At 49.1% G+C, this 15,406-nt stretch overlaps 1 protein-coding gene across 3 annotated transcripts in view; it reads right to left on the bottom strand.

Moving 5' to 3' along the window:
• The window catches only part of LOC124010962 (ecto-NOX disulfide-thiol exchanger 2-like), a 311,408-nt gene that overhangs the window by 153,867 nt on the left and 142,135 nt on the right, over positions 1-15,406 (bottom strand). For all 3 annotated transcript variants that reach the window (XM_046323806.1, XM_046323805.1, XM_046323804.1), the window contains exon 3: positions 4,455-4,586. In XM_046323806.1, the coding sequence (XP_046179762.1) occupies positions 4,455-4,586 (132 nt within the window). The remainder of the gene's footprint in view (positions 1-4,454; positions 4,587-15,406) is intronic.

Below are 15,406 nucleotides of genomic sequence, written 5' to 3'. Positions count from 1 at the left end.
CAGTAGAGGTAGGGTTATAACTACAGTAGATGTAGGGTTATAACTACAGTAGAGGTAGGGTTATAACTACAGTAGAGGTAGGGTTATAACTACAGTAGAGGTAGGGTTATAACTACAGTAGAGGTAGGGTTCTAACTACAGTAGAGGTAGGGTTAGGATTATAACTACAGTAGAGGTAGGGTTAGGATTATAAGTACAGTAGAGTTAGGGTTAGGATTATAACTACAGTAGAGTTAGGGTTATAACTACAGTATAGGTATGGTTAGGATTATAACTACAGTAGAGGAAAGGTTAGGGTTATAACTACAGTAGAGGTATGGTTAGGATTATAACTACAGTAGAGGAAAGGTTAGGGTTATAACTACAGTAGAGGTATGGTTAGGGTTATAACTACAGTAGAGGTATGGTTATGGTTATAACTACAGTAGAGGTATGGTTATAACTACAGTAAAGGTATGGTTAAAATTTAATTTTTTTATTTTTAATTTCACCTTTATTTAACCAGGTAGACAAGTTGAGAACAAGTTCTCATTTACAAATGCGACCTGGCCAAGATAAAGCAAAGCAGTTCAACACATACAACGACACAGAGTTACACATGGAATAAAACGAACATACAGTCAATAATACAGTATAAACAAGTCTATATGAATACAATATAGCAAGTAAAACACTGGAATGGTAGATTTGCAGTGGAAGAATGTGCAAAGTAGAAATTAAAATAATGGGGTACAAAGGAGCTAAATAAATTGTCACGCCTTGGTCATTGTATTTTGTGTTTTTGTTATATGTTTGGGTAGGCCAGGGTGTGACATGGGTTTATATGTTGTTTTTCGTATTGGGGTTTGTAGTATTTGGGATCGCGGCTGATTAGGGGTGTTGTATAGGCTTTGCTGCCTGAGGCGATTCTCAATCAGAGTCAGGTGATTCTCGTTGTCTCTGATTGGGAACCGTATTTAGGGAGCCATAGTTTCGCTTTGTATTTCGTGGGTGATTGTTCCTGTCTCTGTGTTGTGGTGACCAGATAGGCTGTAATAAGTTTCACGTTCCGTTTTGTTGTTTTTGTATTTAGTATCAGTATCAGTATTTCATGTACCGCGTTTCTTTCATTAAAGTCATGAGTAACCAACACGCCGCATTTCGGTCCGACTCTCTTTCTTCAACAGACGAACGCCGTTACAGAATCACCCACCACTCACGGACCGAGCAGTGTGTAAACTGGCAGCGACAGCGGCAGCTTCAGCAGCGAAAGCAGGACGTTATGGACGGTAGAGGCATGGAGTATACGACGTGGGAAGAAATCGAAAGGTGGGCGGCCGACCCAGAGAGAGTGCAGGCGTCCGCCTGGGATTCGCTGCAGCAATGCGAAGAGGACTATAGGCGAATGGAGTCAATAAAAAAGAGAAGGCGGCTCAGAGCGAAAACCGAAAGTCACCCCAAAAAATGTATTGGGGGGGGCTCAGGGAGAGTATGGCTGAGTCAGGAGATAGACCTGAGCCAACTCTCCTTGTTTATCGTGAGGAGCCAAGGAGGAGACCAGAACCAGAGCCAGTGTTAGAGGTGAGCGAAGCAGAGACTGTGAAGGAGTTAATGGGGAAAGTGGAGTGGAGAGTAATGAGGGAGTTGCTAGCTTGGTGCTATAGATACAATATTCGTCCGACGGATCGTGTCGGGGATTTGATAGCACCTGAGTTAGCGCTCTATACTCAACCTGAGGTGCGTGTTAGTCGGCTGGTGAAGTTGGTGCCAGCCTCACGCACCAGGCCTCCTGTGCACATCCCTAGCCTTGCACGTCATGTGCATACACTGCTCTCAAGATCTCCAGTACGCCTTCACGGTCTAGCCCATCCTGTGCCACCTCCACACTCCAGTCCTCCGGTAGCAGCTCCCCAGACCAGGCTTCCTGTGCGTGTCCTCAATCCAGTACCACCAGTTCCAGCACCACGCAGCAGGCCTTCAGTGCGCCTCGCCTGTTCAGCGCAGCCAGCGCTTTTCTCCACTCCTGCGCTGCCGGAGTCTCCAGTCTGTCCAGCGCCGCCAGTGCTCCCAGTCTGCCCAGCGCCGCCAGTGCTCCCAGTCTGCCCAGCGTCGCCAGTCTGCCCAGCGTCTCCAGTCTGCCCAGCGCCGCCAGTGCTCCCAGTCTGCCCAGCGCCGCCAGTGCTCCCAGTCTGCCCAGCGCTGCCAGTGCTCCCAGTCTGCCCAGCGCCGCCAGTGCTCCCAGTCTGCCCAGCGCCGCCAGTGCTCCCAGTCTGCCCAGCGCTGCCAGTGCTCCCAGTCTGCCCAGCGTCGCCAGTCTGCCCAGCGTCGCCAGTCTGCCCAGCACCGCCAGTCTGCCCAGCGCCGCCAGTGCTCCCAGTCTGCCTAGCGCCGCCAGTGCTCCCAGTCTTCCAGATCTACCAGACAACCAGTCTCTTCCAGATCTGCCAGTCAACCAGTCTCTTCCAGATCTGCCAGACAACCAGTCTCTTCCAGATCTGCTAGTCAACCTGAATCTTCCAGTTCCGCCAGCCAGCCAGGATTTTCCGGAGCCTACTACCTGCCTGAGCTTCATCTCAGTACTGGGCTTCTTCTCAGTACTGGGCTTCCTCTCAGTACTGGGCTTCCTCTCAGTACTGGGCTTCCTCTCAGTACTGGGCTGCCCCTCAGTCCCGGGCTGCCCCTCAGTCCCGAGCTGCCCCTCTGTCCCGAGCTGCCCCTCTGTCCCGAGCTGCCCCTCAGTCCAGTGGGGATCTGGGTGAGGACTATTAGGCCATGGTCGGCGGAGAGGGTGGATTATCCCAGGACGCGAAGGGGAGGAACAAGGACATTAATGGAGTGGGGTCCACGTCCCGAGCCGGAGCCGCCACCATGGACAGACGCCCACCCGGACCCTCCCTATGGTTTTGAGGTGCGTCCGGGAGTCCGCACCTTAGGGGAGGGGTTCTGTCACGCCTTGGTCATTGTATTTTGTGTTTTTGTTATATGTTTGGGTAGGCCAGGGTGTGACATGGGTTTATATGTAGTTTTTCGTATTGGGGTTTGTAGTATTTGGGATCGCGGCTGTTTAGGGGTGTGTCTAGTTAGGCTTGGCTGCCTGAGGCGATTCTCAATCAGTCAGGTGATTCTCGTTGTCTCGGATTGGGAACCGTATTTAGGTAACCTGAGTTTCACTTTGTATTTTGTGGGTGATTGTTCCTGTCTTTGTGTAGTGTTCACCAGATAGGCTGTAATAGTTTCACGTTCTGTTTGTTGTTTTCGTCTTTCAGTTATTTCATGTACCGTATTTCATTCATTAAAGTCATGAGTAACCAACACGCTGCATTTTGGTCCGACTCTCTTCCTTCAATAGACGAATGCCGTTACAGTTATAACTACAGTAGAGGTATGGTTAGGATTATAACTATAGTAGAGGTATGGTTAGGATTATAACTATAGTAGAGGTATGGTTAGGATTATAACTATAGTAGAGGTATGGTTAGGGTTATAACTATAGTAGAGGTATGGTTAGGGTTATAACTATAGTAGAGGTATGGTTAGGGTTATAACTATAGTAGAGGTATGGTTAGGATTATAACTATAGTAGAGGTATGGTTAGGATTATAACTATAGTAGAGGTATGGTTAGGATTATAACTATAGTAGAGGTATGGTTAGGGTTATAACTACAGTAGAGGTATGGTTAGGATTATAACTATAGTAGAGGTATGGTTAGGATTATAACTAAAGTAGAGGTATGGTTAGGGTTATAACTATAGTAGAGGTATGGTTAGGGTTATAACTATAGTAGAGGTATGGTTAGGGTTATAACTACAGTAGAGGTATGGTTAGGATCATAACTATAGTAGAGGTATGGTTAGGGTTATAACTATAGTAGAGGTATGGTTAGGGTTATAACTGTAGTAGAGGTATGGTTAGGGTTATAACTATAGTAGAGGTATGGTTAGGATTATAACTATAGTAGAGGTATGGTTAGGGTTATAACTATAGTAGAGGTATGGTTAGGGTTATAACTACAGTAGAGGTATGGTTAGGGTTATAACTACAGTAGAGGTATGGTTAGGATTATAACTGTAGTAGAGGTAGGGTTAGGGTTATAACTATAGTAGAGGTATGGTTAGGATTATAACTATAGTAGAGGTATGGTTAGGATTATAACTATAGTAGAGGTATGGTTAGGGTTATAACTACAGTAGAGGTATGGTTAGGATCATAACTATAGTAGAGGTATGGTTAGGGTTATAACTACAGTAGAGGTATGGTTAGGGTTATAACTACAGTAGAGGTATGGTTAGGATCATAACTATAGTAGAGGTATGGTTAGGATTATAACTGTAGTAGAGTTAGGGTTAGGGTTATAACTATAGTAGAGGTATGGTTAGGATTATAACTATAGTAGAGGTATGGTTAGAGTTATAACTACAGTAGACGTATGGTTATGATTATAACTGGATTATGGTTATAATACAGTAGCTGTACCTGACATAAGGGGTTGTCCTGTCATGCCCATGGGAGCCATGCCCAGGTTATTCATAGCTGTGGCCCAGGCGTTGGGGTCTGACATAGGCATTGTCATTGGGCTGGAGTCCATGGACATGTTATGAATCCCTTCTGCAAAAGAGAGCGAGAGTACAATCAGATATGGTCTCAAATCATTTTGTCTGCTTTGTTCGATTTCCTCACATTTCCTATTTAATATCTTCCATAAACCTGTGAGGCGTTACAAAGGAAATGAAATAGTCTTTACTCATGTCTGGCAATAGCAGAGAGGTATACTTCATCTCTGTGCTCTCAGAGTGGTGAGAGACAGTGTCAGTACAGTGACACGCCCTTTACATTTCATTCAGAGGTTCAATCCCCTCCAAGCTGAATCCCCTGGTCTCTGATCTCTACTAAGAGAGCCTCCTGATGATGCTGCTTCTCCTCCCTGACCGACACCACACACTCTCAGAAGGAACAAGAGGACTAACACCACACACACACACACACACACACACACACACACACACACACACACACACACACACACACACACACACACACACACACACACACACACACACACACACACACACACACACACACACACACACACACACACACACACACACACACACACACACACACACACACACACACGTGCGCGCACACACAGTTAAACTAGAATCTACCCAATAAAACGCCAGTGAGAGAGAAAAGCTGGTTTATGTTTGACTGTCACTGTAAATAATAATAATTCTCCAGCAAACACAAAACATTACGGTGATAATAAAAACTGAAATCCAGACACTGAAGGGAATTTATAAGGCATTAGGGCTTCTGAAACTAAAACATCTCTGGCCAAATGCTACCAACACACATCTATTCATACAGCCCACGGTGGTCTGGTTTTCTGCCAAGTGTAACGTCTTACACAGTAAATCCAACACATACAGATCCCTAGAGTAAAACGCTCAGAGTAAATAAGAACACATCACAAAATTCAAAGACCACCGTTTTCTGACAAACCAAACAATTTCGCAACCCTAAATGGCCTTTCTTTCTCTACTTCATTTGACCTCCCCCTCTGACGGACAGGGAAAAGTGTGACGGCTGGCAGTGGGACTAAACTGCTCTCATGGTGCCAAAATAAACAGTGGGTGCTAATGAGGAGGAGGGCTGAAGACAACACTTCTTACTTCAAAAAGTAAATGATACCTCTGTCTGCTATATTACAGGACTAATGATGATACCTCTGTCTGGTATAATAAAGGACTAATGATGATACCTCTGTCTGGTATAATACAGGACTAATGTGTGACAATACAGAGGCGGATGCAAGATGCAAGCAACGATGGTTTAATGAATACAGTTTACAGCAGCAACAGGACAGACAGACTGTACTCAGACGGAATCCGACCCAGGGACTAGGGCGCATCTTCCGAAGATAGTGTGCTGAGAAATCCAGGGGAGTGTGTCCGGATGGGTAGGAAGGAGCACAGCAGATAATCCACACAAGGGCGGCGAGAGATGAGCACGGACACACGACACAACCTCAGGGAAGTAACAACGATCTGACAACAAGAAACACTGGTGACAGAACATATAAAGGGAAGATAAGTGGTTCCAGCTGGCGCAGACAATCAGGCCGAGATTGGGAACCACGCCCACACAAACACGGGAGAGAGAGAGAGAGAGAGAGAGAGAGAGAGAGAGAGAGAGAGAGAGAGAGAGAGAGAGAGAGAGAGAGAGAGAGAGAGAAAGAGAAAGAGAGAGGGAGGCAGTGGATTCATGAACCGTGACAATACCCCCCCCCTAGGAACGCCTCTTGGCGTTCCCAGGCGAATTTACCTGTCGATTGAAATCATCGATAAGGGAGTGATCCAGAATGTCCCTAGCAGGCACCCAACTTCTCTCCTCCGGGCCGTAACCCTCCCAGTCCACCAGGTACTGGAATCCGCGTCCCCTCCTTCTAGAGTCCAAAATACGATTGACAGAAAAGGTGGGTTCCCCATCAACAAGTCGTGGCGGCGGGGGAACCGGGACCGGCGGGTTAATGTGTGCCTGAAACACAGGTTTTATTTTAGACACATGAAAGGTAGGATGAATTCTCCTATATGCCGGAGGAAGCTTGAGCCGGACCGCCACCGGACTAATGATCCTGGTGACTTTGAACGGGCCGATAAATTTGGGGGCAAGCTTGTTCGAAACGGATCGGAGTGGAATGTTCTTAGTAGAAAGCCACACTCTTTGGCCAACGACGTATACCGGAGGCTTCGACCGGTGGCGATCGGCCTTAGCCTTGGTGCGCGCCCCCACCCGGAGAAGAGTCTCACGGGCTCTGCTCCATGCGTGACGGCACCTCTGGATGAAAGCGTGAGCGGAGGGAACAGTGACCTCGGACTCCGTACTGGGAAAGATAGGTGGCTGGTAACCTAAACTACACTCAAACGGAGAGAGACCCGTGGCTGCCACTGGCAACGAATTGTGAGCGTACTCAACCATAGAGAGTTGTTGACTCCAGGAAGAGGGATTCTTAGAAACCAAACATCGCAACACTCTCTCCAAATCTTGGTTGGCCCTCTCCGTTTGACCATTGCTCTGGGGATGAAACCCTGAAGACAGGCTGACACTCGCTCCCAGTAACCTACAAAACTCTTGCCAAAACTTGGACACAAATTGGGGCCACCTGTCAGAAACTACGTCCATCGGCAGGCCATGTAAGCGAAAGACGTGATCCACGACAGTTACCGCTGTCTCCTTGGCAGATGGTAGTTTAGGCAAGGGAATAAAATGAGCCGCCTTCGAGAACCGTTCCACCACGGTCAAAACAACCGTCTTGCCCTGGGAGGGCGGGAGGCCGGTAACAAAAGCTAGCGCGATGTGGGACCAGGGTCTCGAAGGGACCGACAGCGGTTGAAGTAACCCATCTGGGGGTCGATTAGAAGTCTTCCCAGTGGCACAAACCGAGCAAGCCAAGACAAAACTGTGAATGTCACGAGCCATCAGTGGCCACCAAAAGCGTTGCTTAACCAAAAAGCTAGTGCGGCTGACTCCTGGATGACACGCTACGTTGGAGCAATGCCCCCACCGAATAACATCGGACCGACACCCCTCCGGCACAAACAACCGATTAGGCGGGCAATCGGGCGGAGGCGTTACCCCTTCTAAGGCCGTTTTGACCCTCGATTCAACCTCCCATGTGAGTGTGGAGACCACTAGGGTTCCGGGTAGGATGCACTCGGGAGTGGATGGGCGTTCGGAATGGTCAAAAATGCAAGAAAGGGAATCGGGTTTGACATTCTTGGAACCCGGGTGATACGAGAGAGAGAAGTCAAAACGTCCGAAAAAGAGTGCCCACCGCGCCTGCCTGGAGTTGAGTCGCTTGGCGGTTCTGATATATTCCACATTTTTGTGATCAGTCCAAACTATAAAAGGTACCCCCGAACCCTCTAACCAATGGCGCCACTCCTCCAGTGCTAACTTCACTGCCAACAACTCTCTGTTGCCAATGTCGTAGTTGCGTTCCGCAGGTGATAACCGATGGGAAAGGAACGCGCAAGGGTGCATCTTGTCGTCAGAAGAGGAACGTTGGGAAAGTACCGCACCTACCCCCACCTCTGAAGCGACCACGAACTGACGCGAGGGATCGGGAGCTATGAGGATGGGAGCCGAAACAAAGCGGCTCTTGAGTTTGGCGAATGCAGCCTCGGCTGTATCGGACCACCTGAACGTCACTCTGGGGGAGGTTAAGGCGGTAAGAGGAGTGACTATCTGGCTAAAGTTGCGAACGAAACGCCGGTAGAAATTGGCGAATCCCAGAAACCTCTGTAGGGCCTTACGGGAATCTGGGCTTGGCCAATCCACCACAGCCTTAACCTTGTCAGGATCCATGCGAATACCTTCAGTCGAGACGATGTAACCTAGGAATGGAACGGATTGTGCATGAAAAATGCATTTCTCCGCCTTGACAAAAAGTCCATTCTCCAACAACCTCTGAAGCACTCGTCTGACGTGCTGTTCCTGGAGAGAAGAAGAAAAAATCAGTATGTCATCCAGGTAAACATATATGAACTGATCAATCATATCTCTCAGCACGTCATTGACGAGTGCCTGGAAAACCGCTGGGGAGTTGGATAGCCCAAAAGGCATGACCAAATATTCGAAGTGCCCTCTGGGGGTGTTAAACGCGGTCTTCCATTCGTCACCCCCCCCCCCCCTTATGCGAACCAAATGATATGCATTACGTAAATCCAACTTAGTGAACACGGATGCTCCCTGTAACCTTTCAAAGGCTGAGGACATCAACGGTAAGGGATATGTATTCTTCACTGTGATGTTATTCAACCCACGGTAATCAATGCAAGGACGCAGAGATCCGTCCTTCTTCCCCACAAAGAAGAACCCCGCCCCCTCTGGAGAAGAGGAAGGACGAATGAATCCAGATGCCAGAGAATCAGAGATGTAATCTCTCCATAGCCTCCCTCTCAGGAACAGAGAGTGAATATAACTTGCCTTTAGGCGGAGACTCACCTGGCAATAATTCTATTGCACAGTCATAGGGACGATGCGGAGGAAGGGAAGCAGCACGGGACTTACTGAACACCTCCTTCAGGTCGAGGTATTCAACGGGCACGTTAGACAAATCCACTGCCTACTCTAGAAACACAGAATCAGACACAGACGAACAAGCAGACACTAAACAGGACTCAAGACACTTGTTACTCCACATGGATATAGAGTTATGACCCCAGCCAACTCTGGGGTTGTGTTGGGTGAGCCAAGGGTGGCCAAGAACTAATGGTGCAAGGGGTGAGTCCATGAGTAGGAATGATAGTGTCTCAGTGTGATTGCAGAAGTGATGAGTGTGATAGGTTCAGTGGTGTGAGAAATGTTGGGGAGTTCTTGACCATTGAGAGCGTTGACGGATATCTTGTGCGTGAGTGAGGTGATAGGAATCTGGAGTTTGTGAGCGAGCTTGAAGTCCATGAAATTACCCTCTGCTCCTGAGTCCAGTAAGGCTTGGGTGTCGTGCGTGTGGGTGGCCCATCTTAGTCTTACCGGGAGGAGAGTAGATGATGAGGTCTTCTCTGTGGTGACACCACCCGATAGTAGCCTCATGCTTACTACCGGGCCTGATGTTTTACCGGGCAGGATTGGATAAAGTGGCCCGCTCTACCACAGTAGAGACAGAGTCCTTGGGATCTCCGCCTCTCCCTCTCTTCCCGGGAGAGGCGAGCTCTCCCCCAGCTGCATGGGTTCGTGAGCGGAGGCTGAACTGGCCGTGTTCCCGCCGCTGGCATGCCAGCCCTCCATGTCGTTATACGGTCTGTTAGGGCATGCTCGGCGGCCAATACGACTCAGACGAGCGTCGACCCTCAAGGCTAGTTCCACTAGTCCATTTAAACTCCTGGGAAGGTCCAGAACATAAATCTCCTTCTGGATCCGGTCCTCCAGCCCATGCAGGAACATGTCCCACTGCGCCTCCTCGTTCCACTGACACTCTGCGGCCAGAGTGCGGAATTGGATGGAGTATTCCGATACTGAACGGTCTCCTTGGCGAAGGTCAGCGAGTAGTCTGGCCGCCTCCCTACCCGCCACGGCCCGATCGAAGACCCTTCTCATCTCCTCGGAGAGTGTCTGGAAAGAGGTGCAGCATGGGTCCTGGTTCGCCCACACCGCCGTTCCCCAAAGAGCCGCTTTGCCTGATAGCAGTGTGAGTATGAATGCTACCTTAGACTGTTCACGGTTGAAGGTCCGTGGCTGCAACGAGAAATGCATGGAACATCTCGTAAGAAAAGCTCTGCAATAGTCAGGATCACCTGAATAACCCTCTGGTGTCGGTAGCCGTGGCTCTAGCTGGGAATCCGGCTCTGGCGGGGCGGGTTGAACTGCCGGTGTAGGTGGCGCAGCGGAACCCCTCAGATGTTGCAATTGTTGGGTCAGCTGGGATACCTGCGTCGCAAGGGCTTGTACTGCCCGACCTGTGCTGGAGATGTTCTCCTCTTGTTGATATAATAAGGACTAATGATGATACCTCTGTCTGGTATAATACAGGATTAATGATGATACCTCTGTCTGGTATAATACAGGACTAATGCTGATACATATGTCTGGTATAATACAGGACTAATGCTGATACATCTGTCTGGTATAATACAGGACTAATGCTGATACATCTGTCACAACTTCCGCCGGTCCCTCTCCTTGTTCAGGCGGCGTTCGGCGGTCGACGTCACCGGCTTACTTCCTCTGTCTGATATGATAAAGGTTTAATTCTGCTTTCTCTGTCTCCTGCATCTCAGATACCCTCATTATACTCCCATCCTTGGGTTGCCATGGCAAAGGCTGTTAAAACTGTTGTATAACGGAGGAGAGAGAGGTGTTGCATTTTACTGCAGTTATACACCAGTCATCATGTTGTCACTGACCAAATAGTCAAGGCATAGTTGAGGCTCAGAGGCTTGTTAACCGTTGATACCCTCCTTAGAGGGTCCACTGCAACAACAACTAAAGGAGCTCTAATTGCAGAAGGGGGAATTGGAGCTGTTTTACAGCAGGTCAAACAGGAGTCGTGTAAACAGCCTCACTCATCAGTTATAACAAAACGGACTAGTCTCACTGACCAGTCAAAACAAAAAGGGCATAAATGCAACGAGATGGTTTCGAATCAGTGACAACCGTATAAGTCTCAGTTTCCGATAGGATCCAGATACCTCCACAGGATTTAGCTCATCACTCAACAACTAACTGTGTTGTCATAGGAGATCTTAGAACTGATCTTATCATGAGGTTTATAGCAATCTAAGAGTTGAAGGCTTTGAGAGATTGGTAGAGTGCTGGTCGAGGTCAAGGTTAGTGCTGCTGGCCTCACGCCCTGAAATGGTAAGACGCTGTGTCATGTTTTGTCATTTATTATCATGTCTTGTCCCTGTGCTCCCCATTCTATTCGTTTCCCTCTGCTGGTCTTATTAGGTTCTTTCCCTCTTTCTATCCCTCTCTCTCCCCCTCCCTCTCTCACTCTCTCGCTCTCTCTTCTCTCTATCGTTCCGTTCCTGCTCCCAGCTGTTCCTATTCCCCTAATCATCATTTAGCCTTCCCACACCTGTTCCCGATCCTTTTCCCTGATTAGAGTCCCTATTTCTCTCCTTGTTATTCGTTTCTGCCCTGTCGGTTCCTTGTCTAGAATTCACCGTGCTGTGTTTGTGTATCGCCCTGTCGTGTCGTGTTTTCCTCAGATGCTGCGTGGTGAGCAGGTGTCTGAGTCTGTTTGGTTCAAGTGCCTTCCCGAGGCAACCTGCTGTTCACCTGCTGTTCAAGATCGAGTCTCCAGTTTGTCCTCGTCATTTCGAGTGAAAGTTGTGTTTTTTGATTGTATTTACTTTACTGGATTAAAGACTCTGTTTTCGCCAAGTCGCTTTTGGGTCCTCTTTCACCAGCATGACAGAAGGAACCGACCAAGGAATGGACCCAGCGACTTCAGACGCTCGTTACACTGCCGTCGAGATCCAAGGAGCCATGCTCGGCAGACACGAGCAGGAATTGTCTGCTGCTCGCCATGCCGTGGAGAACCTGGCCGCTCAGGTTTCCGACCTCTCTGGACAGTTCCAGAGTCTTCGTCTCGTGCCACCTGTTACTTCCTGGCCTGCCGAGCCTCCAGAACCTAGGGTTAATAACCCACCTTGCTACTCCGGGCAGCCCACTGAGTGCCGCTCCTTTCTCACGCAGTGTGAGATTGTGTTCTCTCTCCAACCCAACACATACTCTAGAGAGAGAGCTCGGGTTGCTTACGTCATTTCACTCCTTACTGGCCGGGCTCGAGAATGGGGCACAGCTATCTGGGAGGCAAGGGCTGATTGCTCTAACAAGTACCAGAACTTTAAAGAGGAGATGATTCGGGTTTTTGACCGTTGAGTTTTTGGTAGGGAGGCTTCTAGGGCCCTGGCTTCCTTATGCCAAGGTGAACGGTCCATAACGGATTATTCTATTGAGTTTCGCACTCTTGCTGCCTCTAGTGAGTGGAACGAGCCGGCGCTGCTCGCTCGTTTTCTGGAGGGACTCCACGCAGTGGTTAAGGATGAGATTCTCTCCCGGGAGGTTCCTTCAGATGTGGACTCTTTGATTGCTCTCGCCATCCGCATAGAACGACGGGTAGATCTTCGTCACCGGGCTCGTGGAAGAGAGCTCGCATCAACGGTGTTTCCCTGCTCCGCATCGCAACCATCTCCCTCCTCTGGCTCAGAGTCTGAGCCCATGCAGCTGGGAGGGATTCGCATCTCGACTAAGGAGAGGGAACGGAGGATCACCAACCGCCTGTGCCTCTATTGCGGAGTTGCTGGACATTTTGTTAATTCATGTCCAGTAAAAGCCAGAGCTCATCTGTAAGCGGAGGGCTACAGGTGAGCGCAACTACTCAAGTCTCTCCATCAAAATCCTGTACTACTTTGTCGGTCCATCTACGCTGGACCGGTTCGGGTGCTACATGTAGTGCCTTGATAGACTCTGGGGCTGAGGGTTGTTTCATGGACGAAGCATGGGTTCGGAAACATGACATTCCTTTCAGAGAGTTAGAGAAGCCTACGCCCATGTTCGCCTTAGATGGTAGTCATCTTCCCAGTATCAGATTTGAGACACTACCTTTAACCCTCACAGTATCTGGTAACCACAGTGAGACTATTTCTTTTTTTTTATTTTTCGTTCACCGTTTACACCTGTTGTTTTGGGTCATCCCTGGCTAGTATGTCATAATCCTTCTATTAATTGGTCTAGTAATTCTATCCTATCCTGGAACGTTTCTTGTCATGTGAAGTGTTTAATGTCTGCCATCCCTCCCGTTTCTTCTGTCCCTACTTCTCAGGAGGAACCTGGCGATTTGACAGGAGTGCCGGAGGAATATCATGATCTGCGCACGGTCTTCAGTCGGTCCCGAGCCAACTCCCTTCCTCCTCACCGGTCGTATGATTGTAGTATTGATCTCCTTCCGGGGACCACTCCCCCTCGGGCTAGACTATACTCTCTGTCGGCTCCCGAACGTAAGGCTCTCGAGGATTATTTGTCTGTGTCTCTTGACGCCGGTACCATAGTGCCTTCTTCCTCTCCGGCCGGGGCGGGGTTCTTTTTTGTTAAGAAGAAGGACGGTACTCTGCGCCCCTGCGTGGATTATCGAGGGCTGAATGACATAACGGTTAAGAATCGTTATCCGCTTCCCCTTATGTCATCAGCCTTCGAGATTCTGCAGGGAGCCAGGTGCTTTACTAAGTTGGACCTTCGTAACGCTTACCATCTCGTGCGCATCAGAGAGGGGGACGAGTGGAAAACGGCGTTTAACACTCCGTTAGGGCATTTTGAGTACCGGGTTCTGCCGTTCGGTCTCGCCAATGCGCCAGCTGTTTTTCAGGCATTAGTTAATGATGTTCTGAGAGACATGCTGAACATCTTTGTTTTTGTCTATCTTGACGATATCCTGATTTTTTCTCCGTCACTCGAGATTCATGTTCAGCACGTTCGACGTGTTCTACAGCGCCTTTTAGAGAATTGTCTCTACGTAAAGGCTGAGAAGTGCTCTTTTCATGTCTCCTCCGTTACTTTTCTCGGTTCCGTTATTTCCGCTGAAGGCATTCAGATGGATTCCGCTAAGGTCCAAGCTGTCAGTGATTGGCCCGTTCCAAGGTCACGTGTCGAGTTGCAGCGCTTTTTAGGTTTCGCTAATTTCTATCGGCGTTTCATTCGTAATTTCGGTCAAGTTGCTGCCCCTCTCACAGCTCTTACTTCTGTCAAGACGTGTTTTAAGTGGTCCGGTTCCGCCCAGGGAGCTTTTGATCTTCTAAAAGAACGTTTTACGTCCGCTCCTATCCTCGTTACTCCTGACGTCACTAGACAATTCATTGTCGAGGTTGACGCTTCAGAGGTAGGCGTGGGAGCCATTCTATCCCAGCGCTTCCAGTCTGACGATAAGGTTCATCCTTGCGCTTATTTTTCTCATCGCCTGTCGCCATCTGAGCGCAACTATGATGTGGGTAACCGTGAACTGCTCGCCATCCGCTTAGCCCTAGGCGAATGGCGACAGTGGTTGGAGGGGCGACCGTTCCTTTTGTCGTTTGGACAGACCATAAGAACCTTGAGTACATCCGTTCTGCCAAACGACTTAATGCCCGTCAAGCTCGTTGGGCGTTATTTTTCGCTCGTTTCGAGTTTGTGATTTCTTACCGTCCGGGTAGCAAGAACACCAAGCCTGATGCCTTATCCCGTCTGTTTAGTTCTTCTGTGGCTTCTACTGATCCCGAGGGGATTCTTCCTTATGGGCGTGTTGTCGGGTTAACAGTCTGGGGAATTGAAAGACAGGTTAAGCAAGCACTCACGCACACTGCGTCGCCGCGCGCTTGTCCTAGTAACCTCCTTTTCGTTCCTGTTTCCACTCGTCTGGCTGTTCTTCAGTGGGCTCACTCTGCCAAGTTAGCTGGTCATCCCGGTGTTCGAGGCACTCTTGCGTCTATTCGCCAGCGCTTTTGGTGGCCGACTCAGGAGTGTGACACGCGCCGTTTCGTGGCTGCTTGTTCGGACTGCGCGCAGACTAAGTCGGGTAACTCTCCTCCTGCCGGTCGTCTCAGACCGCTCCCCATTCCTTCTCGACCATGGTCTCACATCGCCCTAGACTTCATTACCGGTCTGCCTTTGTCTGCGGGGAAGACTGTGATTCTTACGGTTGTCGATAGGTTCTCTAAGGCGGCACATTTCATTCCCCTCGCTAAACTTCCTTCCGCTAAGGAGACGGCACAAATCATTATCGAGAATGTATTCAGAATTCATGGCCTCCCGTTAGACGCCGTTTCAGACAGAGGCCCGCAATTCACGTCACAGTTTTGGAGGGAGTTCTGTCGTTTGATTGGTGCGTCCGTCAGTCTCTCTTCCGGGTTTCATCCCCAGTCTAACGGTCAAGCAGAGAGGGCCAATCA

The sequence above is a fragment of the Oncorhynchus gorbuscha genome, linkage group LG23, assembly GCF_021184085.1.
Source record: "Oncorhynchus gorbuscha isolate QuinsamMale2020 ecotype Even-year linkage group LG23, OgorEven_v1.0, whole genome shotgun sequence".
NCBI lineage: Eukaryota > Metazoa > Chordata > Actinopteri > Salmoniformes > Salmonidae > Oncorhynchus > Oncorhynchus gorbuscha.
Note: the sequence above shows the minus strand (reverse complement) of the source record. Positions and strands in the feature narration are given on the sequence as shown.